General features: G+C 34.8%; 1 gene segment (V, D, J or C); it reads right to left on the minus strand.

Annotated features, from left to right (window-relative positions):
- Nucleotides 1-12133: 12133 nt before the first annotated feature.
- On the minus strand, nt 12134-26883 carry LOC120536770. The segment is given in 5 exon segments: nt 12134-12280; nt 15825-15862; nt 20786-21085; nt 21975-22320; nt 26802-26883. Coding segments are annotated over 4 exon segments (666 nt in total).

The following is a 26883-nucleotide window of genomic DNA, read 5'->3' on the forward strand; positions in this document are numbered from 1 at the left end:
GAGACCACCACCATAAGAAGGGAGCAATTTGGTTTTATGTCAGGTTAGAAGAACAACTGATGCAGTATTTGCACTGAGACAGCTCACCAAGAAGCAGCAAGAAACACAGAAATGTCTGCATATGGTATTAATTGATTTGGAGAAGTCCTATAATAGAGTGCCACATCAAAAGATCTGGAGGTGCATGAGAGAGAAATGAGGACCAGAGAGGTATGTGCAGACTGTCCAGGATATCTAAGAAGGAATGAGGACTCGGGTTAAAAGCAGCGTTGGAATAACAGACAAGATCCCAGTTTGAGGATGTCTGCATCAGGAATCTTCTTTAAATTCTTACTTCTTTGATCTGGTTATGTTCAGTCATGGAAAAAAGACCATTCCTCCTGGTTCATCCACTTGTTGATGACGTTGCGTTGTGTAACACCAGTATAGAAGAAGTGGAGATGAAGTTGGAAGAAAGGAGAAGGACTATGGATAGAAGACTGAAAATAAATGGGAAGAAGAAAACAGAATATATGAGATGTAATGACGATCAAGATTCAGAAGGTATCCTGCATGGAGAGTGATTGAAAAGAGTGGATAAGTTTAAATATCTAGGATCACTGGTAGACTGATGGATAATTAAATACCAAGATAACACATAAAGTGCAGTGTGGATGGCACAACTGGAAGAAGTTATCAGGAGTATTTTAGTCTAAACATTAAGACTAAGATTAAAGGTACATTTTTAGGACAGTGGTAAGCTATGATGTATGGAGCTGAGACATGGACAGTTAAGAGAGAACAGGAGAAGACGTTGGATGTGGCAGAAAGAGAATGTTGAGGCAGATGTGTGGAGTTACATAAAAGGACAGAACAGAAAATGAGTCAATCAGAGGTACAATAAAAGTGGGAGATAAATCTAAGAAAGGACAGGAATGATGACTGAAGTGGTATGGACATGTGATGAGGGGAGAATGGAGAATGGATGTACAGGGAAGGGAAATGAGGAAGGCCAAAGCGGAGTTGGATGGATAAAGTAAAAGATGATCTGAAGGTACACTGAAAAAGTATAACACTGATGTTGTTCATTCAACATAAATTTTCTCTTTCAAGCAATTTAAGATTAGTTATTTAGTGTTATAGCTTGAAATATTTGGTTTCAGATCTCAATCAAAGTAAAAAATGTTTGTACCAAAGTAAGTTTTGGCGGAGGGAATAAACATCAAAATCCTCTTTCAGTTAACCTAATATTTTAGGTTGTTCGTGTGCTGTGTTTGAGGGGCCGTTTGTATTTTTTCAGGTCAAACTTTCCAGCGTGATGGCTTCCCAACTGCCAAAAAGAAGAACAAATTAAAAATAGATTTACTTTAGTATAAAACAAGTGAATTTCACCCAAATGATTAGCCTCAACTTAAAAATTGTGGGATCAATAAGCTAAGTGTGAATCATTACCTTTCTTTTTCAGTGTAAAGCGTCTGACTGGGGAGGAGGTTCAGGGCTGAGTTGTTTGGAGAAGGCTGATGAGGAACATCTGCCTCACAAAGAAGTGGGAGAAGATGAAGAAGAAGAAGAACAGCAGCAACAACAAGTAGATACTGTGGACCACAATAAAAGAAAAGGGGAAATTTTATGCAAATATAGGATAGTCACGTGAATAAAGCTTGTTTGTCTGAAGTTGGATCAACTTAATTCAACTGTGTATAGTGAAAATGAGTAGTGTTAAAAAGTGTTAATTTTAAGTACAATTAATTTAAAAGAGGTGAGTAGATAACAGTCGTCGAGTCTGATTATTCATTTGTTAAATTAAATGATTTATTTCAATGTGATTTGTGTCAATGTACTCTCTCAAAGAATGATGACAACATAATTAGAAAAAGCTACTTAGTATCAACAGACATGATTATTTGAAGTTACATTAACTTAAATTAGATAAGTGAGTTGCCCTGTTAGTTCATTTTATTCAATACAGTTTATAGTCATGATTGAGACAAATTTTTATGTTTTCTAGGCTGACCAGATTTTTATAGTTTTGATAGCCCTGAAACGGGAATTAACAAGTAATTTAGATGTGTAGCAAATCATACAGTGTGGGGTTCCCACTTTGAGTTTTGTGCATGTACGGTAGTTGGACATTTAATAAATCAAGCAATGGAGGGTCTCCTTTGGATTTTCATGCACATTGTTAGACTTGTATTAATCAGATGGGGTTTTTAATCAGGTCCCATTGGACATTCATAATTTAATATTGTTTCTTTGTATCAGTATACTGCTGCTGGATTATGTGAATTCCCCTTGGGATTAATAAAGTATCTATCTATCTATCTATCTATCTATCTATCTATCTATCTATCTATCTATCTATCTATCTAATTGTTTATTTTTAAACATCCAGTGATTTAAACGCAAAACATATTGATATATTCAAATTATTCATACATAAATGCATAAAAACATGACTATCCTGGAAAAATGGACATTTGGTCACCATATTAGATAAAGGATGAATATCCATCTTTAGTGATCAATACCTGATAGTACAGTACATAAATATAATTGATTTTGTTATACAAATAAAATCCTCTGTCTTGTAGCAAATTCTGGAAAGATATTTAAAACGGCAACAAGAGAAAAGACAGTGCTGTAAAACAAAACACAGAACATGAAAAGAAACTACCAAATGGAGAGAAAATGTCAAACGATGCAATTTCTGTCTTTGAAAAGTACAGCAGAGTGTAAATATAACATGTTAAATCGCCATATTAAATTCAGTCCCTTGCATAATATCTGAAGTGACACTTGTAACTGTTGCTGGCGATGATTAGGATGAGACACATCACCCCAAATACAGTGTTACGAAAATATGGAATAAACAAAATAGTGATAACAAACTCTTTGTTAAAGCGACTACAAAATGTAAAACGCTCAGACTCTCAAACCATCTCACCAAGTTTCAAAATGTACCTGAATGTTATGTCATGAAGACTTTTCTAACTTGTTATTTGATTTCACGTTGTTTTCTTCCTATTCCCAGAATTTGTTCTGCACCTTTGATTTTCTCCGATTTCTTTTGTTTAGGACTGCAAACGGGTTAATGTCCTAGGATGAGATTTTTCACTCCCTCCCTCTTTTCTCTACTTGAGTGCATCATTTCAACTGAAGTGAGGTTTGTGTAAATATAATTTATTTCTGCTTTATCAAATTTTAATTTTTATTAAAAATTGATTATAAAAATAAATATTTGTGTGAGAGTACTGTTGTAATGTTTGCTAAATTTTGTGATGGACTTTTTAAAATTGTTACCTGTGTATTTTAAAATTTTAAGAATGATATTTAGGTAGAATGTATTGTGTTATTAATTATTAATTAATTAATTAATTAATGTTATTAATTTAATAAAAGAACACTTTTGGCTTATTTTAATGTTTAATTGTTTGTTAATTAAAGCTTTATTGTCATGCAGTATTTGTTTTAATGTGTGTTATTTTTTCACAACAAATTTCGGTTAGATATATCAGAACAATCTTTTGAACATCATCTCAGAATGATGAAGACAATGATGAAGATACAAGGATGTTTTTGCTATTTATACTTTTCTTAAGTGAATTTGTCGAGTGCCATGTCCTGAATCCCATTTTGTGACAGAAGGATTCAAAAAAAATCTCCAAGTGTACTCTCCAAAGTTTTATCCCCTATGTGATGCACATAATGTTCGAATTAAACCTCTTCCTGCTCACATTTTCAGCCAGGTCTTTTACTGATTATTTTCTAACTGCTGTAGACCTTAAACTCTATGAAATTTCAGCTTTGCCTCAGCACAGTTTTTAAGAATACAGGTCAGCAGAGCTCAACTGAATTACGTCCCCAGGATGTAGCTGAAATTTAACGTGGCATAGTTCATTGTGTTCTCGTTCACGTTTGACTCCTGCTGCTTCCTCTTGACAGACGGGGACTGCTGTGCCTTTTGCTTACAAAATCTTTGTTTCTTCTTATCTTGCTTTGCTTGTTTTGTGTGCCGAACTGAAGTGTACCAAACCTCATCATCCTTCAAAAACAAACAAACAAGAAAAGGATTATGAATAAAAGAAAATGATAAAAATTATGGTAACCCTTCAGTTTAAGTGTCCATTATAATCAGCTTTTTCTGCATGCTATGAACCTTATTATAAACCTTTTAATCTGATAAACACAATTAAATATGACAGTAACATATTTAAAAAGTCCTGTTATTTTCTATAGGGATTGTTTTTATTAGTTTTGTTTCAGGAAAGTAATATACTATACAATCAAGGACATAAACTTTGCAGAACATTTTATACACAACAGATAACTTCAAAATCAGTCTTGAGAAAAAGAAACTTCAGGACATTCGAAAAAGGAAGGAAACGTAGAAAAATCCTAATAGAACAAGAATTCAATGCCCACATAAGAAGAATTAATAATTTTTCTCACCATTATTAATAGCATGCTTGAAGTTGGCAAAAATGGATACCTAAAGTGTAACAACACTTATTGTATGCATTACTGGTACATACTTTCTTTTAAGAGCCAATCTTACAAAGTCAGTCAGCATTTGGCTTTTACAGAAGCTCTTTAAATAAATAAACACATAAATAGGTAGATAAATAAGTAAATAAATATACATACTGTAAAAGGCGCTATATAGGCGGTAGACCTGACACAGACTCACAACAGAGGCATGTTAAAACCAACAAAAGATTTTATTTTTCTTCAGCTGAGGTCCACACCTTCTCCGTGTCCCCATTTAGAAAAACTGCAAATTATTTTGCACAAGCAGTTAAAAAAAGGAATGGCTGTCCATGCCTTGTTTGAGCTGATCTCGGGGTTGAAAATGTGTATGTTGAAAAATGCAAAAATTTCTAAGAAGAAATCACACTGATTTTATGCTTCAGAAAATAGTTTTATATATGGTCAAAGCAGAACAAATCAGCGTACTGAATTTTGGTGGGGCATACTAAGAAAACAGAATCTTCAGTTTTGGATGGATCTTTTTAGGCAAATCCAAGTGGATGGTTACTTCAGTGGGGATTTTCTAGATAAGGAGCTGATAAGATTGTGCTTTATTAAATTAATACAGGTATGGAATTCTTTTATTTCATTTATATATTTCATTTCAATTAGCCTTGCCCATAATCTACTCCATTTAGATAGATAGATAGATAGATAGATAGATAGATAGATAGATAGATAGATAGATAGATAGATAGATAGATAGATAGATAGATAGATAGATAGATAGGATACTTTATTAATCCCAATTGGAAATTCACAACATTTGTAGAAACACTTCCAGCACCATCTTAACTATGTCCTACAAAGTAATATGACGATATGGATATCACTCCATTATGCCATGTGGAACAGTTTGCTATTAATTATTGCAAATATATTTTGTCATTCTGATTTAAAGGGAAGGGAATCAATTTAATGTTGCGCCAGGTATATTGATCGATCTGAAAATGCATTACTTTTATCAATGAGTACAAAAAATAAGCAAACCTTTTAATGGTATGGCAATTGATGATTATTGAATCTCACAGTTAGTATAATGTTGCTGAAAAGCACAGTGCAGTTGATTACATGTTACATTTGATCATTAACTATTTATAATGTATTGCCTTTCAGGCTGAGTTGGATGATGTTGTTGCCATTTGGAACAGGCACCGTATGAGAGCCAATCCTTCAGCTACCCTTCCCAGTGGGAAACCTTTTCTTTTGTATACTCTTCCCGAAATGTTTGGTTATCAAGATGAACTTGTTTTTGTTGATCACCTAGAAACTGAAGTCTGTGAAGAGGAAAGCATTCCAAAAAATGAATATCCCTGTGATCAAGATATACATGAGCTGTGCTGTATACTTATGGAAGAGAATGGCTTTAGCATGCCATCTGACCCTTTTGATGCTGTAACACTCTACCAGGCACTTAAGACAATAATACATAATTTACTTTAGAAATACACATACATTTAATTTTGTAATGGACAAATATATTTATTAGAATTTTTCTGCTGTTATTTACAGCATGTTCTTTAAATCATTGCCCCAGGGCTTCAATCTTTTATATTTGCAACACTTGCACAAAAAGATTTTATAATTTAAAACTATCATGTGTGTTATTCGAATTACATTATTACCACTTTGCAGTACAGTGTCTATGATGGAAACAAGAAAATTCACCTAGCAATGTGATGTTTAAGTATATTGGTGTTACACATACTTTTTATGTTTTATATTTGCTGTTTGAAATGTTAGTAACTCACACAATATTTTAGAAAAAATACAATTGTACTTTCAACACCACACTCACTGTTATTTCTGGATCAATATCCTATGCATTTATACTCTCCTTCCAGTTACAATATTTTGTAATGTGCGTTAAATAATAATGTGTCTAAATAAAAGTCCACACTCTTATTTTCAGTGTCAGAATAAATATTATCAGTTCCTAAAATGCCTGTAAAATATTATGAGGCTAACAGAAAATGTCTGAGCCTAGTATACAGCTCAAAACTATCATCAGTAATTCTGTGAATTATAACTACACTCATTATAAGTTGGTAATTATTTACTTGAAATAAAAGCATTTTGAATTTGACAATTGATCTTAGAACGAACAAAGATTGTGTATTTTATCTGTATTAATGAAACCACAATATTGTAACACAGATCAGATCTACTTGAAGCCCCCCTTTTATCCTGGTCCAGGGGTGGTGCTTCAGGGCATAGTAGATAGGTAAGTAGATGACATAGTCTTGTTCTGCACAATCTGAAGGAGCTATAGAGATGTTTGTTATTCGAGAGACAAAGAATGGGGATTAAGTAAAATGTTACTGAGTTTAGACAAATTTACAAATACATTCAGACAGTAATACAACATAATCACACCAATGGGAAAGATAACGATTCTTGTGCTGGTGGTTGAAAAACTGTTTTTACTGTATGAATGATACTAACAGCTGTGTAAGATATTTACTCTTCCTTAAATGCAGCATTCCAGGGTGATTACCTACTGAGTCCAGAATTCATTTGGGGGATTTCTGTGATCACATAGTGAAGGTTGGGGATAAATAGAAGGGATTCACTCTGTGAAGGCAATGTCCTGATATGAATGTGACAGATGAAAATTATAGTAGATAGATGTGGAAGGCACTATATAATAGACAGATAAGTAATATTTTTCTAAGTGATGTTTTATAGTATTAAACTACATCATTCTCATGACATCAAAAATAAAAATATTTCATAACTTTGAAAGTTATTTTTATAGGAAGTAAACAATTAGGTATGACTAAAACTGATTTTAGCCTAAATACTAATGCACCTTTAAGAGCACATGCATAGACAACATTGTTTATTTGTTTATTATTTTGTATTAAACTATTTGATGCAATTATAAAAGGTATATTCTACTATACAATCTGCTCATTTTCTGTTCTACTAATGCAGATCAAGGTCAAATGGACATTATGCGCTTTTGGGCAGCATCAGGTGCAAGGTATGAAGCAGTAGGAAGGGATATCAGTCATTCACAGAGTACATTTTTACACAGACCCAGATTCACTTATATGGCACCTGTTTAGAATGACCAATTACAGTGGAAGACTGACATAGCAAAGACAAGAAATTGGTATAGAAAACTTAACAGAGACACAGACAGAACACACAAACTACACAGGCAGTGTCCAGAATAGTGTCCGAACACAGGACTATCTCTGAGAAAATAGTGCCAATCCAATCACTGTGCTTCTTATGTTATTAGCACATACGTATGCTCACAGTATTTCTTGGATTATTTCACAGTAATTCACTATACAAAGATAGCAGTTGCAAATTAGGCAAAATGGAACACTTTATGAAAATGAAGGAGTATAAAAGTTGGTAATAATTTTAAGTTTATTATTAACAAAAAAAAAGCATACATAATTCTTTATTCTGCATTCAAATTGTTGGACAACAAATGTTGTTAATTTCAGAAGAAAAAGTGAAAGGACTTTTAAAACAGTCCAAGAAAATACACATACTATGTTTTAACCATTTCACAAGAGTAATGATAGCATTACAAATTTTATTTTGTGACAAAATTTGCATCTAATAAGGAGCAATTAAAAACTGACAATAGAGCTGTTTAAGCAATAAAGGTTCACAATCGTGAACAAGCACGACAACTAAAATGAAGAAGTGTAACTTGAGCAGTAAGTGTTTCTTATTATGCAATTGGGTTGGAACAAAAACCCTGCAGCCACTGCAGCCCTCCAGGAATGACTTTGCCCACCCTTGGACTAGGATAATTGGAGTTAGGAGATGTCCCCATTAGGTTCAGACATCTAAATTATAATGTTGAAAAGAATTCAGCCAATTATTCTCTGATGAGCTCTGGCAAACAAAATATGGCCAAACTTTAGTATATGTGTGGTAAAGGGTGGGTAGTAATCATAACCATAGGAAATTTTTACTGTTCAAAAGTTGATCTTTGATGGCCTATGAGACGTAAAAGAGATTCTCATTTATGTTTCAGTTAAGAATTGTCACAGATGTTTCTCCTAAAATTCTTCAGGAGAAATAGCTTTAGACAAAAATGAGACATGAGATGCAACTAAAGTGAATGGAGTCCAAATTGAAAATGTGGTTTGAAAAGCATGTCATATTTTTAGAGCTCTTTCTAGTGTTGTCTTAATCTCTTTCAAGACTTCATGTTGTTTATTTTACTTTATCCAAGGTGACGTTCAACATTTGTGATACAATTGGTTAATTTTTTTTTTTTTTTTCCAATTGGGGCACAGGCAGATGAATTGACTTTCTTGTGGTCGCAGAGTGTCAGCAGTGGAATCTGAACAACTTCAGGGTTTCACATCCAAGACCTTAACCACTATGCACCACACTACCTGCCTTTTTCCTTCTAGAATGACTAAGATCTAACTGGAGCACAGCGATATAAATTAGAGCAACTAATAGTATTGTTCAGAAGCAAGAACTACAGTTTTGAAATCATCATAAAGTGTTTTATTGCCACAAACAACTGTCCATACATTTCATCATAAATTACTAAACACACAAACATTTTCAAATTGCAAAAAAATGTCAAAACCCTACTTGGAAGATCTGAGCTCCTCATATGACTTTGCTGAAATCTCTGCTGAAACCTACAACAAGACACTTGTGAGAATTTTGTCTCAGGAGGGGAATTTAATTTAAGACATAATTCTAGACAGAGATAATAACGACAGGTGCCATCTTCAACAAAGTTTAGGAGAAGCAAGTGTCAATCACATTGAGCGGCTAGTTTAAGTTGAGATACAGAACTTTGAGTACCACAAGCACTGGTAGGGCTAGTGTTTCAACTTCAAAGTACACGCAGTGATCAAAAGATGGGGCCCCGAAAAAGGAAACGTTTTAGTTAATGACAAACGTGAAAAAAGAGGCCTCAGTGATGCTTGAAGAAGTACCTACTGAAGAACTACTGGAGGCAGGCAGGCTAATGACTCATTGTGCTAGTAGCTTTGCTAAACAAACTTAACCAAGATACTACAGTACCTTGAGCGTTAACCACAATTTAGAGTGCCATGTCAGTGTGGTTAGAAGTTTTCATTCAGCCTGTGCCAGCAGACTTGAGCAAAGTATCTTTCTTGAAAGGTTTCACAGCAAACTGCTCTGTAACAGTGAATCTGTTTGGCCAGGATGGCAATATTGGAGTGAGTACTTGCAGAAACAGTGAAATTAGAGTTAATGGTAATAAAATAAGAAGAGACACATTACTTGGAGATACTGTAGACATGAAAGAGAAGGTCTGCAATCATCTATAGACTGACCCTCCTCATAATCAAAACCAACAGTAATCCCCACGGTGCTGAGGCCAATCTTCTTTGGCATTACAAGCAACTGGGCCATGTGCAGAGATACTGCCAAGTCCTAACAACACCTCCAGTGAAAGCAAATATGGTCCAGACAACATTGAATGTGAGTTACTTTAGGGTTGGGTACTTCTGAAATATCTATACCTGCGACTGAAGCCAAGTTTTTAGTGATTTTTGGACAAAAATAGCGCTGTATCTCTTTTGATATTAACCACTACGAAGATCAAATGAACTCCCAACACTGGTTCAAGACAGGTGTCTATGAAAATGACGTGTTCTTTATTTCCATCAAAGACTCATTAATTCTAATCAGAAACACTTTTGCTGAAAGAGAGCCCAGATGAATCTCTGCAGCAACATCATGGTATTTGAGGAGGGCCCATTATTCCAACTGTTTGGATGTCACATGTCTAAACTAGTAACTGTCCCAAAGTCCCACCACAAAGGTGCAAGGAACCACAAAATGACATCTGTGATAGCAAAAGTTTGTGGCACTACACCTATGTAGAGGTCTTATAGCAGTTAAATCCATAAATGGGTATGCTCAGTAGTCAGTCAAAAAAGATAACGGACAAGCTGGAAGTTGTTTTGATAGATTAAGTATAGCAAATATGGAGATGAAGGGAACAAAGACTCAAGAGACTGCTAAGGAAAACTATAACAGTAGAGTGTTGTACCGTGTTAGCCATAGATTGACACAGGAGAAAGTAGGGTGAAATGACACCTTTTATTGGCTAACTAAATAGATTACAAATGCAAGCTTTCGAGGCAGCTAAGGCCCCTTCATCACGCAAGGTGTAACCTTTTTTACACCTTGCCTGATGAAGGGGCCTTAGGTGTCTCGAAAGCTTGCATTTGTAATCTATTTAGTTAGCCAATAAATGGATAACTATGGTATAAATGGAGATTCTTGGCTAATGAAAAGGGTTTACCGAATACACCATGCCGGAGGAGCTACTGTAATTTTCTGAATATAATGTTATCAGAGTTGGGGAGGGTACGATATGACCTGACATCTATCATAGTGCAGGAAGATAATTTTAAGAGGCACCATTTTTCTCCTTCAGTTTTCTTTCTTGATACAGTATCTGACAATTAAGGATGACCGGGAGGAACAAGTGAAATCCTAGACACAGAGTGCCTGGTCATGGGCTGCTAAAGACACTTGAGAGATATATAGTACTTTCCTTGTTTTATTGAAATGAATGAAGATAGAATATGACGTGACCAGAGCATCACAGTGCCATAGTGGCTAGCTCTCTTGCCCCTAAAGAATTTTAAACAATATTTTTAATCAATACATGATATAATTTTCTAATTTAATACAAGCATATACTTATATGAAGTTATAACAATGAATTGAAAAATATAGTGATAAGAGTTGAATGAAACTAAAGGGTTAACTAAATATTGCTTCAGCACCTAGGCACGTGAGGCTGTTGCCTCATCTTAGAAGAGCCACCAAGATAATTGCTAAGGATAAAATGAGGTAAGTGAGTGACAAACACCCCAATAGAAAGCGGAAATAAACCAATGGGAAAGCCCCAAACACCCCTCTTATGAAGCAGTGCTGACATCAATAGAAGGGTCCACAGATCACCCCTATTTACAAGGCAATACTTAGATTAATGGGAGAGTTAAAAGGACTCAAAAAACACTGTTGGCACTCACTGATTGAATGAAACTCTGCATATTATGCATTTTAAGAGTCAGATAATGTGATGTATTAGATGAGGTAATGTAACAGAAAAGCATAAAAGCAGATGAATTGTTTTATTGATTGCCCACTCCATGGATTGAGAAGCGTATCTGTGTAAAAATAAATGATTGTTCTGCATTTTCATCTGGTCTCCATGAATGACTTCTTTAAAAACAGAGGAAAGTTTTTCTACTACACCTCAAGACTAAAAATTCCTAGGATTATCTGCGTGGACTTCAAATTTTTTTCCCATTGTCTCTCAGTTCTCATGCTCTTATAGTTTTCCTTCCTATAGATTAACTTTTTAAGGGTGCTCTACACTTTTCCAGTGTGTGCAGAAGTGTCCAGCAACAGAATGGCCAAGAAAAAAAATGACCAGATGCAACACAATGAGAAATTAACTGCTAACTTCAACTGTAGTACAAGAACAAACTACACAACTTGTGTGAAACAGATCAAGAAGTCTTGTCGTATTTTGTTGTCTGCAAATTTATTACATGCTGTTTTTGTATTAAACATTTACATGTATTAAAAATAAAGCAATAAAATACAACAAATTTACCATTGTTTGGTAAAGTGGCATTTTTTTTATTTGTGTTGTTAGACATCATTGGTACTGTATAGTAGAGGTAAAGGTATCCTTATGTTCATTAGCAATGTCTTCATTCTTACAGACCAGATACACGTCTTTTGATGTTCTCACATACTGAACTGAAGTATACAAGAGGTCCTCCTGCCACAAATAAAAGGATAGATATTAGTTTTTGTTCTCATATGCATTATATGATTTTGATAATATATATAACACAAAATATATACAATCATGTGAAGTAAGTACACCTCATGGAAATTGTTGCCATTTTCAACATATTTGAATAGGCAGGCATTAGATCTTCATGTAAACTGTGCCAACAGAAAAAGGTCAGTCAGTCCATCATTTTCCAACCTGCTATATCCTAACACAGGGTCACAGGGGTCTGCTGGAGCCAATCCCTGCCAGCACAGGGCAAAAGGCAGGAACATAGCCCAGGCAGGAGCCAGCCCACCACATGACACACACACTAAGAGGCAATTTAGGATCGCCAATGCACCTAACCTGCAAACTCCATGCAGGGACCAGGTCTTCTTACTGCGAGGCAGCAGTGCCACCATGCAACCGTACAGAAAAAGGTGATATACTCAAATAAAAGGACAATTTGACTTTTCAATCATTTATTCAACCAAAATATTAATGGGTGCAGTGGCCTACTGGGGAAAGTCCACCCTTGGCCTCAGAAGCTGATATTTCTCCTATTAGAAAAAATTACTTCTTCTAGGTGTTTTGCATTTACTGTCCATTAGTCTCTTAATATCAGCTCTGTGACATTTTTGACTACTCCTTCATGTAAAATCGCTTCAGTTGCAAGAAGTTTGTCAGTTGTCTTGCATATTCTGCCTGTTTCAAATCCCCAAACAACATTTCAAGAAGATTCAAATCAGGGCTCTGACTAGATGAGTAGATAACCCTTCATTTCTTCTTCTTGAGCCATTCCTTGGAGGATTCGCTAGTGTTCTTCACACCATTATTGTGCTGAAAGGTCCATTTCTGTTTCAACTTCTTGACAGATGCCCTAACATTCTTCACAAGCACAATTTGATATGATGCAGAATTCATAGTTTACTCAATTACTGCAAGATGTCAGGGCCCAGAGGCAGCAAAACCCCAAACTTTAACATTTCCATCACCATGCTTCAAAGTTGGTATGAGGTTCTTCTTGTGAAATGCTATCTTCGGTTTGTACCAAACATAGCTACTGTTACTGTGTCCAAAAAACTCTATCTTTAATTAATTTGTTCAGAGCACATTGTTCTGGAAGACCTAGTCTTTGACTAGATGTTCAATGGCAAACTGTAGTCTTCCTCTGATGTCCTTTTTGGACAGCAAAATCTTTTTCCTGGCATACCTCACATGCAGGTTAAACTTGTAAAAATCTCCTTCTGAATGTAGATGTATGCACTTTGACACCAGCTATTGCAAAAGTTACCTGCAGATCCCACAATGAAATGTTGGGGTTCTTGGAAGCTTCTTTTAGTATTCAAAGGGTCAGCTCTTGGGCTGAATTTGCTGGGCTGGTCAGTCCTTGACAAATTAACAGTCTTTTGAAATCTACAACACTTGTAGATGGCCTTCCTTACAGTGAAACAATTGATTTCAAGTAATTTGACAATCTTTTTAAAATCTCTTGACAGACTCATAGGCATTCACAACCTTCTTTCTGAATGTTTTTGATGTTGACATGATGACACCACATGTCAATAGCAAAGGGAACACCAGACCCCAGATATCTAAGGTTTAAATAAGATAGTCAGGTCCACCTGTTAACACTTCAAATTTCCTAATGAGGTTCTAATCAGAGGCACCAAATCTAGACACACCTGATTCTTACTGGATGAATTTAAAGTGGTTTGGATGGTGTACTCGTACTGGTGTTTCCGTGTAATATTCAAATATTTTGAAAAACTCAATAAATTCCATGGAAAGTGTTTATTTGTTCACGACTGAACATATTAAACTATTTCAAGGCCAATGGATTAATCGTTAGTACTCTTGTCTTACTGTTCTAGAGTTCAGCTTTGGTTACTAACCCATCCACTGTTTACATGTTCTCCCTCTGTTGACATATTTATTGTTGGTTTCCTCACACATCACAAACATATGCCAGTTAACTGATAACTTGGCCTAATATGAGTAACGGTTCTTTGTCCAAAGTTTGTTCCTGCATAGCACCTAATGTGTCAGAGTAGGTACCAGCTCAGTGTTACCTTGTTCTGTTATTAGAAAGTGGTGAAAATGAACAAATATATGAACAATGATAACAACCTAGTGCTCCTACCAGGGTTCATTTCTGTCTCTAATTGATGCTGCTGTCAATGACTCGGTAATAGGATAGACTGTATGATTTGGAAAAAGATGTATGATGAAGAGCTTAACTGGAAGGTAACATTGAAGATAATCTTTAGCATGCACATTAAAAATTTCTCAATTGTCTATTTAAAACTGAAATTAGAATTTTTAAATTAATTTTAATATGTTATTTAGTCAATTGTCTCACTATGCTCTATTAGAATTATTAGAAATTACAGTTTAGACTTTTCTTGTCGATAAACTATAACATGATGCTAATTTCCCATTTAGTTCTTGTACATGGTGTACAGTTTAGTGTTTATGATTTTTTTTTTTTTTTTTGGGGGGTCTGTTCAAAAGATTCTTTGACTGCTTGGGAAATTCAGGGATCCCCTAAGGGCCTGCTTGCAAGCAGAGGGCTCTGTAAATCTTAATCTGAGATGTAATATGAGGACAATCATTAGGTAGCTTATTCAGATTGTTTTCCTGATTTTCACTTTGGGGACATTGCACCTGCCATTTAATTTGGTAATGCTTAACTTAAACAGACTTTAGCTCACTGTATGTCCATATCTGAGCGACTGTGGGTCTCACAGGTACACTCTAAGATAGGGTCTTGTGGATCTGTTGACGACATGTGTGCTTCTGAGAACAAAGTTTATTTTTGTCAGCAGCATTAATAAAACACATATTAAAAGTATAAACTATTAAATGTCATGCAGAGCATATATAAAAATGTCATTGCGCTCCCTACGAATGCACACAAATATTGCAGCTAGGGTCACTGTGTGTGTGTAAAAATAAAATTCTTACTTTAGACAACTAATGGTAACAGGGTCTATGATTTATTGTTATTTAAGTGAATTCTTCATGTACTATAAGTCACGTGATTTTAAATGTCCATACTACTACTACTACTACTCTTACTACTACTACTAATAATAATAATAGTAATAATAATAATAATAATAATAATAATAATAATAGTGGTATTATTATTTTATTGTATTCTTAAAAACCTATTAAATAATTAACTGTATAGCACAGTACAAATAAAATAGCTTTGAACAAAATACAACCAGAGTGTCTTTTCATTATTAAGTAATTATTAAGTAAAGCATTTAGAAAAAAATGAGAATAAAACATTAAAATAGACAGATAAAAGAGTACTCAAACATTCCACTCCAGAAACCCCATACATCTTACATTCTTTAAAATTTATATTCACCCAAAGGAGCAAAAGGAAAACTGGTACAAACTCGCACTTCTTTCAAGACTGTAATGATATTCTAACTGAGAAAATGCACTGAATGTACATGTAAAAACATTGTAGCTCTGTGTTAAGTGAGTTTCAGAGTCCTGGATGAGGATTTTTATGGGTTTTAATAGTCACCTTTTCATGCATCTTTTTGGCACAAGCTTTATTTTCATCTGCAAGACAGAGAAAAATATTTTATAAGGTATTAGTTTATTTTTGTTACTCTTTTCATGCATTCAATAATTCTCCTAAATAAATTTCAGAGTATGAGAATGAGCTGATGACAGCAGCATCCAACAGCAGCAAATCCAAATCAAAATAAAAATCATGATTTAAAATAAAATTAAATTAAACAAAATTAATGAAATTGTAAACAGATATCTGCCCAAAATTATGAACAAAAACAAAGTAATATAAAGTATACATTTCCTTGGTATTTAATGATATAAGCAGTGAGTTGTAACTTCTTCATGTGTCTGTCTGGTGACCATGCCAGTCCCATCAATGATAAGGCCTTCATACTCTCTCAGATGGCATTTACCCCTTACTTCCCAATAAAGGCACTGTGCAAAAAGTTTGTAAAATATATTTTATGAAAAAGAATGTTTACTAATCCTTAGATACAATAAGGCTTTTTGTTGTCAGTATCCTGCTTAAATGTTTATAAAAAATACTTTTCTACTCCAAAGAAGAAGTGACACTTTCCATTCAAGTAATAAACACCCATCAGGAAGGGTATCTGCATAAACAGACATAATAAAGCTAACTATTTACAGTGTATTGATGATTACTCAGAACAAATATGAAGGATCAGAGGTGTCTAGGCACCTTTGAATCACTTCATTGTTACCACGAGTGAGTGCATAGGGAACAGCTGAAGGGCTCTAGTGACTGCAATTCTACCCCACACCAGGGTTGGCATTGTGTCCTAATGCCTTTTCTCTTCCTTCCTCTGCAGATCAGATAATTGACATCTGTGCCACCTCTGATGTCACTTCTGGTGTCCACCTACCTGGACTGTCTTCTTCTTGCCTGAAGAACTGAAAACTAGAAACTCCACTATCTTTGTTAGTTCAGTTTGAACTTGCATCTGAAAATACATTTACGCAACTTATTGTATCTTTTTAAAAGGTCAACCCAACTATTTATCATTGTCTTGTCCTTCTCTTACAATATATTGTACAGTGATTATCCTTCAGATTGTTCAATGTGAACTTCACACAGACAACTGTAGATAGATAGATAGATAGATAGATAGATAGATAGATAGATAGATAGATAGATAGATAGATAGATAGATAGATAGATAGATAGATGCACTTACTCACTCCGTATGTTTGCCCTGTGCCAGAGTGGGTTTCTTACGGGTGCTGTTTGTGTGGTGTGTGGGTATACCCTTGATGTGCTGGCAACCCTGCCCAGGGATTGTTCCTGCCTTATGCCTTATGCTTGCTGGGATGGTTTCTAGCTGCCCCACAATTTCTGTTCTTCATAAGAATGTCTCAGAAATGGATGGATGCACATAAAATTGGGAGAGACACTATATTTATATGTACTTAAATACACTTAATATGAAAACTTCTACTTAAGTAGTTTGCTTATGGGAAACGTTTATTTTAGTTGAGTAGCTTTTCATAAAGATAGCTGTACTTCTACTCAAGTATGGCTGTTGAGTGGGTTATACAACATTACCTAACATTACATGGAAGCAATAGATTTTCTTCTTTTGATTATTAATGAAATTATATTAATTTCAGCAACTTTACTTAGAGATATTCATGTGGCTGGTACATTCTGTGAATTAAATAATTTATATATTAAATGATATATATATATATTAAAACATGTTGGAGTGTTGTCTTCTTTGTAATTTTGCATTTTCATTACCTAAAAATTATTTATTATTTTGTTTGTTTGCTTGTTTATTTGTTTCTTTATCTTTTATTTGTTTTTCATATTTAAAAGTTGACCTTACCATTAGTAGAAGATGTTATTAAATGCTATTTTTCTTTAGGTACTACATGTGAGCACAATGCGTTTATATGATTATTGTATTTAGTAACTTACTGTATCTAACCAACTGTCCAAGCTAGTTTTAAGTCCTTGTGGTTTATTGTTTTAATAAACAGTAGTTTGAATAATTAGGCTTAACTATGCTGTCTTAAATGAAATCTATAATGAGGTTCATGACTATTTTAGTACATTCAAATAACATTGTTTGTTAGAATATACATTTAATTTTAGTGACATGAAAAATGAATTTTATAAACCTAAAAGTAGTTCTGGACTCTACCCTATTCAGGTATTCTACCTCAAGTTTTCATTTCCAAAGGACGGTAAAATGTTGGGTGACCTTTATGTGCCTTACCCTTATTTCCTTGAGCCCAGTAAACTAGCATTAAAAGAAATGAATAAACAGGAATGAGAGAGATATAAAGCATCTGCCAAGATTTTGAACCTGGAATTTCTGAAAGAGAAAAAGAGTACAACTCATAAATATAAACAAATTATATATATATATATATATATACTGTATATGAAATTAGATTGAAGTGATGTGTTAATCTAGAGCAACATTATCAATGCAGAGATATAATAGAACATTCACAAGTAAGCATGCAATATTCTTTTGAATCTGTATCAGAACTCTTCATGTCATAAGCACAAACAGGGTATGTGTCTGATTTGGGATTTGAATTTTACATTGTTGTAATATTACATGAGCTTTATATGGACATGTAATCTGTGTAGTAATGTTACTATATCTATTTCACTATCATATACAGATCAGGCATGTATCATGCTTGCTCATATAAACAATCTTCATATTGTAGATCAACTTTTCACATTTAGTTCAAGTGTTTATAAATATTTCCATACAATTGGATCACAGGCAGGTCAATTGACTTGCACACACAATAAGGGATAGACACAGATTGAAAAAGATGGATGCAGATTAACGTCATACCCAGGACGGAGCAATTGCAGGGTAAGGGCCTTGCTCAAGGGCCCAACAAAGTAGAGTCACTATTGGCGTTTACAAGATTCAAACCAGCAACCTTCCAATTACCAATGCAAATCACTATTCTCAGAGCCACCACTCAACTACTGGCATGTTTTTGTAATGCTGGAGAAAAATAATTTTAGTGAAAATCTTAGAAGAATAAGAGGCGGACCTAAAAATATAACACAGGTGGTGACAGAGCTAGAATTAAGTCCAAATCCCTTAAAACTGTGAGGTAGCTGCACTAACTATTAAACTAGGGTGATGCCATTTTACCATTAGCCCCTGTTAATTCCTTTTAATTCATTGAGCACTGGGCTATATGCCTACAATGATTTCACATTTTAACTGGAAAGTAAAAACTATATATATATATATATAGTAACTATATATAGTTTGCCAGATAAGGTTCCACCCCATGAATACATACTGGACTATGTGGACTTGAGGATGATGATGCATTTATTGTTCCCATTAAAGTAAAACATTTACAGTTAAAATTTTTTAATTTTATATTTTCTGAATACTATTTATTTTCACACCTTAAAAAATAAAAGACAGTCTGATTTAAATCTGTTGTTTGTTTGTCTTGGACATCACTGGTTTGGTTTAAGTGGAACAATGGACTAGGCAGGTGGTGAAAGTGTAAAGACCAGGAATAGTGATCTGCACATTCATAGTTGGCTGTGGTGGACTGGTGCCCTGCTGAGGGTTTGTTTCCTGCCTTGCGCCCTGTGTTGGCTGGGATTGGCTCCAGCAGACCCCGTGACTCTGTAGTTAGGATATAGCAGGTTGGATAATGGATGGATGGACATTCATAGTTGGTGTGTGGACCAGAGCCAAACTTTGCTTTGGTCTTCGCAAAGGAATATGCCAAAATGGCATCCAAATGTCCTTATGTCAATAGGATGAATTAAGTAAAAAGAACAACTTTTAAGCACTTTACATTAGGAAATGTAGCATTCTTCTGATTAATAATACAGGGTCAGCCAAAATGGAGTAAAGTCAGTGGGGATCCTTCGCTGTTCGCTGTTGAAGCGATCTTCAAAAACAACAAATCCATCATTTTGAATACACTTCAGAATTCCTCCTAAAGGTGCCGTCCCAAATCGGAAAACAATTCTTCAGGGGTGGCTAAATTTAGACATACGGTACAACATTGAAAAGAAACGCCTGAAAACATCCAAGCTGTAAGGGCATCAATTTTGCAGTCTCCTAGATATTCAACATGCTTCTGCCTTAGAAGTCTTTGAGGAGGATTTTGCATGAGGAATTTAAGTTACATCCATACAAAATGATGGTAGTGCATCAGTCACTGAGAAAGACTGTGAGAGCCGTGAGAGTTGTGCGCCAATATCCTGCAAACTGTTCATTGTGATGCCATGGCCATGTGCAGCAACGAGGCACATTTCCATTTGAATAGTTGCGTAAAGAAGCAAAACTTTAGCTATTGGGTTGAAACCAACACTCGTGAATTTCATCAGAGACCCTGTACAGGGAGCGTGTTATAGTTTGGTGCGCCGTTGCAGAATTTGACATTGTAGGCCCTTAATTTTTAAGGAGGGGAATAACGGTCACTGTTGAGTTCAGAACGTTACATTGAGAACGCTTTTCAGCCCCAGTTGGAAAAAATGGATGTAGTGGAATCCTGGTTTCAAAAGGCAACAGCTCATACGGAACGGACATCCATGCAAATTTTGCGGGAGATGTTTCGGGAAGCTTATCTCCTGCACGGTGATGTCGGGTGGCCCTCATGTTCACCTGACCTTGCTCCGTGCGATTTCGTCTTTGGGGCGATCTCTAGTCAAAGGTATACACACACACTGACCTCAAACCCTTGAAGCCCTTAAGGCCACTATTCTCCTTTTAATGGTCGAATGAGTCATGAGAGCATTTAGAAATCGTCTCTAAGAGTGCATCGCTAATGACGGCCACTACACAGTGAAAAAAATCTATTTTGTATACCTTTTCTTTTGTCATAATGAAATTTGTTTTATCTTGTAGCATTTTTTTGAATAAATGTTTGAAATGTGGTACTTCTCTTTGGCTCACCCTATACATAAAACAGCTTTGACATATATTGTTCACTTACCTCTTTTTCTAATTCTCTTCATCAATGGCTGTGTCAGAGAACTGTGATTTGCTTTACAACCAATCTCCACCTCGGGGCTCCAAAGAGAATCTTTGACCTGAAGTGTTGAACTGATGTTGTAGGTCCCATCCTGAAGGAGAGTGGCAGGTGTTTGCTCCCTGCTGTGGGGCACCTCTTGGACAGTAAGGACCCAGGACAGAGTTATATCAGAGGGGTAGAAACCTTCAGCGATGCAAGTCAGTGTCAGTACACTGGGATCATCAACTGATGTCTGGTAAAAAATGTTCAGTTTGGGAACCGCTATGACAAAGAAACAAAAAAGCAGTATAATAAATGTGTATATAAAAAGTAATGTTAACTCATACCTAGTTTTCTATTTATGATAAAGTATATTCCAGTACATTAAGCAGCAAAAACTCAACCTACAGGAGCAAATGTTTAACATCACAACTCCTTAAAACAAAACACATCCATACTGTATATATTTCAAGTTTAAGGGTTGCATTTTAAGATAGGTGAAAGTAAAGGGCTTCTCACTATTAATATGTTATATTTAGCTGTTAAAATTAGATGAAACCCCCTTTGAATCACTTTACTCTACAAGCAATTCCTTTTCCTAGTGCCTTATTTCCTTAACAGAAAAAGACTTTTGGAATGTGCAGATTGCCCCACTTCAACCACCACCAAGAGAGAAAGGCTGTCAGTAAATTAGTTATTGGTTGCAATAAATAAAAAAACAGACTTATCTCGGAAAGGGTGTCAGCACATCATAGAGCTCATTCAAACATGTGATGGTCAACTTAGAGGCACCCGATAAGCTTACATACAAAACTTTAGAGTATATGAGGTGAACCAAATACCACACAGGCAGTGACTGGACTCTGATTTGAATCCCAAGCTCTGGATCTATAAGGCACCCCAGCTGAATGCCAGGACAGGTTCCCCAAAATGTTAGCACGTTTTTTCTCATGTGCTGTATGTAATCCGATGAAACAAATAATGTTTGGTTAAAAATAAACATACTTTTTAGATTTCCTCTCATGTCATTTCAGTTGAAATATTGACAAGATCATGTTTGGTACTTTTTATGGAAACTGAATTTTTTTGATTATACAGTATATGTATTTATGCCAGACTGATTTATCTTAATTAAAATTACTTTAGAAGACATTGTAAGTACTTTGATTACCTTTCACTGACAGTAGGGAGCTCTTGTTAATGGACACTATTGTTTTTTGTATACAATAGGCTGAACATATGATGTGACCGATGTCACAAAACCCCACGTTTGTAATGAACAGACTGCTGCTGATGTTTGAGCGTTTGGTAATATTAAAGCGACCTTCAGTAAGGAGTTTATTTTCTTTGGCCTCAGTGCCAGCTGGATGCATGTTCCTGTGATGCCAGTGCAACTTTAAAATTCTACAGCCTTCTCCTTCCTCCACAATACAGAAGAACTGAGCATTTTGTCCAAGCAGAACAGAGAAGGGATGAAGGAGAGAGGAGAATATGAACTGCAAAGCTTAGGGTGACACCTGCCAAAAAAAAATCCAGATTAAAAATTAATAATAACAATTAAAATAATCATCATCATAAATTGTTATTCTTTGTTTCTTTGAATTATTCAAGTTTAGTTTTTGACTATCATACTTTGAAACTACACTTTGACAGGGACTTTTTGCTTCTGGATATGTCATAATGACTTCTATCAGATGGAAAGATTTGATTGATGAACTATGAAGAGTAACACGTAGCGGCATGGTGAAGTGTAGGCTGCGCTGCTGTCTTGCAGTTCCTGAGATTCAATTCCAGTCTTAGTATTGTCACAATTCTTCGCAATCTTGATTGCAGGGGTTGAGTTGTGTTTTCCTTTGAAGAAAAATAGTATTGTGCACAATAGTGCACATTTTGGTGTTCCTTCTGTGGAAAACATGCAGTATGTCACATTGTTTATACAGCGTACTGCATTTCTCAAACGTTATGTGCTCAAGAGACATAAACAGAATGGTTTGACTAGTGTGATACAGATTATGATTAATATGCCCAAAAGTGTGAACAAGATGTTAGGGAGAAATAGTCTTTGTTTTACACACTAAAAAAAAATTCAAAGTTCCAAAATACTTTGCATTTTGTAATTTTGACATTACCAGTGATGTAAATTGTATATACTGCATAAAATATGGGAGAAATCAAATTCATATTATAGATTCCTCTTCCCATCAAATGACCCTTCAAATGGTTCCAGTTCTTGGTCACTCTTTGTTATGTCAGTATACTAAATAAAACACTGGGCTAGACCCGATAAAAAGAGTTAAACAATACCCAGGCAATTGCAGTGGGCAACAGAGCTAAATTTTAAGTTTACATAAAAGTGATGAATTTTCTTTGTTTATTGTTTAATACATGTTTTCATCAATAATTTTCTTTCAGATTCGTATGCGTTATGAGCATGAAAAAATGAAAAGATTACTGATATAAAAATACATTCAACATTATATATATACTGTATATATATATATATATATATATATATATATATATATATATATATATATATACACAGTACAGGCCAAAAGTTTGGACACACCTCCTCATTTAATGTGTTGTCTTTATTTTCATGACCATTTACATTGGTAGACTCACGAAGGCATCAAAACTATGAATGAACACATGTGGAGTTATGTACTTAACAAAAAGGTGAAATAACTGAAAACATGTTTTATATTCTAGTTTCTTCAAAATAGCCACCCTTTGCTCTGATTACTGCTTTGCACACTCTTGGCATTCTCTCGATGAGCTTCAACAGGTAGTCACCTGAAATGGTTTTCACTTCACAGGTGTGCCTTATCAGGGTGATTTAGTGGAATTTCTTGCTTTATCAATGGGGTTGGGACCAGCAGTTGTGTTGTGCAGAAGTCAGGTTAGTTGGACGATCATTTATTTTTCGACAGGACAATGACCTCAAACACACCTCCAGGCTGTGTAAGGGCTATTTGACCAAGAAGGAGAGTGATGGAGTGCTGTAAATGGTCATGAAAATAAAGAAAACGCATTGGATGAGGAGGTGTGTCCAAACTTTTGGCCTGTACTGTATATATGTATATATATACTGTATATTATTCAATAACAGGGTGGCACAGTGGTAGCGCTGCTGCCTCACAGTTAGGAGACCCAGGTTCGCTTCCCAGGTCCTCCCGTGTGGAGTTTGCTTGTTCTCCCGTGTCTGCATGGGTTAAGTGCAGGTTAAGTGCATTGGTGATCCTAAATTGTCCCTAGTGTGTGCTTGGTGTGTGTCCTATGGTGGGCTGTGACCTGACCTGAGTTTGTTTCCTGCTTTGCCCTGTGTTGCCTGGGATTGGCTCCAGCAGACCCCGTGACCCTGTAGTTAGGATATAGCGGGTTGGATAATGACTGGCTATTCAGTATCAATGCTGAAATGTTCACATTTGTGTAAATTTTTGGTCATATCAGAATGTGCTTCTTTTAAGTAGAGTAAAATTTATAAATAAAGCCCTTCAAATGTACTAAAATTGAAGAAATAAAAACATAGTTTTATTTTTTGTTTATGTCTTTTATATATCTCAATATTTTTACTATGTTTCAGCAATATATGATAGCACTCAATTCACCCTTCAACAAAAAAATAAATAAACAGAAACCAAGGATGTGGCATAAAAGTTCAAATGAGACGCCATTTTGCTTTTGTGCTCCTATAATCTTGAAATACACATTTTTCAGGCTATAACACTGTGGAACATTTACAGTAAAATAATAAAAACAAAGTAATTTTGATACAAATTATATTTTTATAGCACATCCCTTGAAAAAAAATTAATATTTAATAATTATACACAAGGGACGTTCAAAAAGTTTTCGCACTTTTATATTTTTGTTGGAAATGGTGTAGGCGGGAGGAGTAGAATTTGGGCATTAAAAAGTTGGTATGATGCTGGGAAAGTTGCATTGCAAACAAAGGTGCCTAAAAGTGATATAATTTGTTTTGAAATTCCTAATAAATAGAGTAAAAAAAAAGTGCCGAAACTTTTTTAAGGTCCCTCATATTTCAGCTGTGTGTCTTTATCACCACAGAGCCATGGCTGTTTTTCACAGAGTGTAACTATTAGTCTGCATTTTTTTTTCAGTTACTAATTACTAGTTTTGTCTTTTTTAGTCTCTTTCATGTTTCCCTGTTGTGGAATTGTGTGCCATTGTCACCTGTCCTAAATACAATATTTTGCAGTCTTATATTTGATTTTTAAAAAGAAGTACATGGTGGTACTATTGATGAGACCTGATGTATTACTGTAAATCTTCTGGGATGCATGGTGCATCAGCAATAATGAAAAACCATCATATTTCTGTGCTGTAGAATCCTCCATTGGAGTCTTGGCAGTCATTTCCCTTTACAACCCCTACAGGTTCATATCCTACGGCATCATATCAGGTGGACTTTTGATTTCTTCTACTGGATATTTAAAGGTAGCATAGGCTATGAAACTGGACCTTAACGTGTGCCATTATAACTATTAAAGATTTAAAAACTCCTGTTAGCTACACCAGTAACTGAATTACAGAAAATTCTGTTAGGGACACTTTCTTGCAATTTTAATCCTTTCTTTACTTTTTGCATATCATTTTAGCATTTTCATTTGAACAATAATAAAAATTTACTATTTAAATAAATGTTATTCTAAAATAAGTTTGTCGGGTATGCTAAAGCATTGCTTCTGTTTTAACATATTTGAGGAACTACATTTAAATTGGACTGTTTTGTCATATACAGTAATTCCTTAATTTGGGCAGGGGTAAGAGGATTAATTTTATTTTAGGCTTTTTTCTGTTTTTTTTTTTTTTTTTGTAAAAAAAATAATAGTAAAGCAATATTGGAAATGATTAAACTATTTTACACAACTATACAAAAAATTGAAAAATCCTTACTATGTTAAAAAATTTAAAACATGCACTGATGGTCCTTTAATAAAATCTTCTCTAAAATATTCCACAATCATACTTAAAGGTTTTTTTGGTTTTCATAAAATAGATATTTTTTCACACATTAATTAAACATTCATGTTACATTATACTTAATGTTTCTTTCTGCATAATTTCATAAATCAAACAGCGTCAGGACAACATGTCAGCAAAGAAAACAGTCATTAAATATTCAGAATATCAGCAAGAGAACAAAATGCAACATCAACAATATCAATATCCCAGGATGTGATTCTGCCATATATCAGTTGTTTTTATAACCTGCTAGCACAATTCAACTCAGAGAAATCCAAGAATTTTTGCCCACATGCAGGAGCTACTGCAAAATTAATCTGAGATGGACCTTCACTCCACCCCATGACAGTAAACACTCGGTTTAACGGCATGTCGGCAAACTGCTGGAGAGCCTTCACAAAGTTGCCCTCATAAATGACATCTGTATTTTGGACTGCAGTGGTACCACAGTATAAAAACGATTCTTTACATATATTCTTAGATATTTTGCATGTTTTCTTTCTTTCTTTCTGTTTCTTTCTTTCTTTCTTTCTTTCTTTCTTTCTTATTCCTTTTAGCCATACAATTATACACTCTTAAAAATCAAGGTGCCTAAGTGTTACTTCAGAGCGATGCCACAGAGTAAGCATTTTTGCTTCCCAAAAGATCCAGAAGGAACCTTGATCTATTTATACTAGACAGCTTATCAAACATTGAAGGTTTCAATTTTCTTTTTCTACATATGTAGACATTTTTCAAAGCACAAAGAACCGACTTCATATGCAAAGAACTCTTCCCAGAATGAAATGGTGCTTCGTCAAGCAGAGGTTCAACAAAGAACCACACAACCAAGTAAAAAAAAAAAAAAGACATAAAATACCATTACAAAACAATTATTTTCAAGAGTGTATTTATTTAATAGCATTGCAAAAATCTTAGAAATGTTTCTCTTTAGCCTGAAATGAATTACTAATTTAAATTAGAACTATTATTATATTCTTCCTAAATATTGAAATCATATACTACTCACCATTAAGTAATAAAATCCAAATACTGATATTAGTCAAAGCCATAATGAATGTTTCAACATAGGAAGACCAACTGCAAAAATA

Source organism: Polypterus senegalus, chromosome 10 (assembly GCF_016835505.1).
Source record: "Polypterus senegalus isolate Bchr_013 chromosome 10, ASM1683550v1, whole genome shotgun sequence".
NCBI lineage: Eukaryota > Metazoa > Chordata > Cladistia > Polypteriformes > Polypteridae > Polypterus > Polypterus senegalus.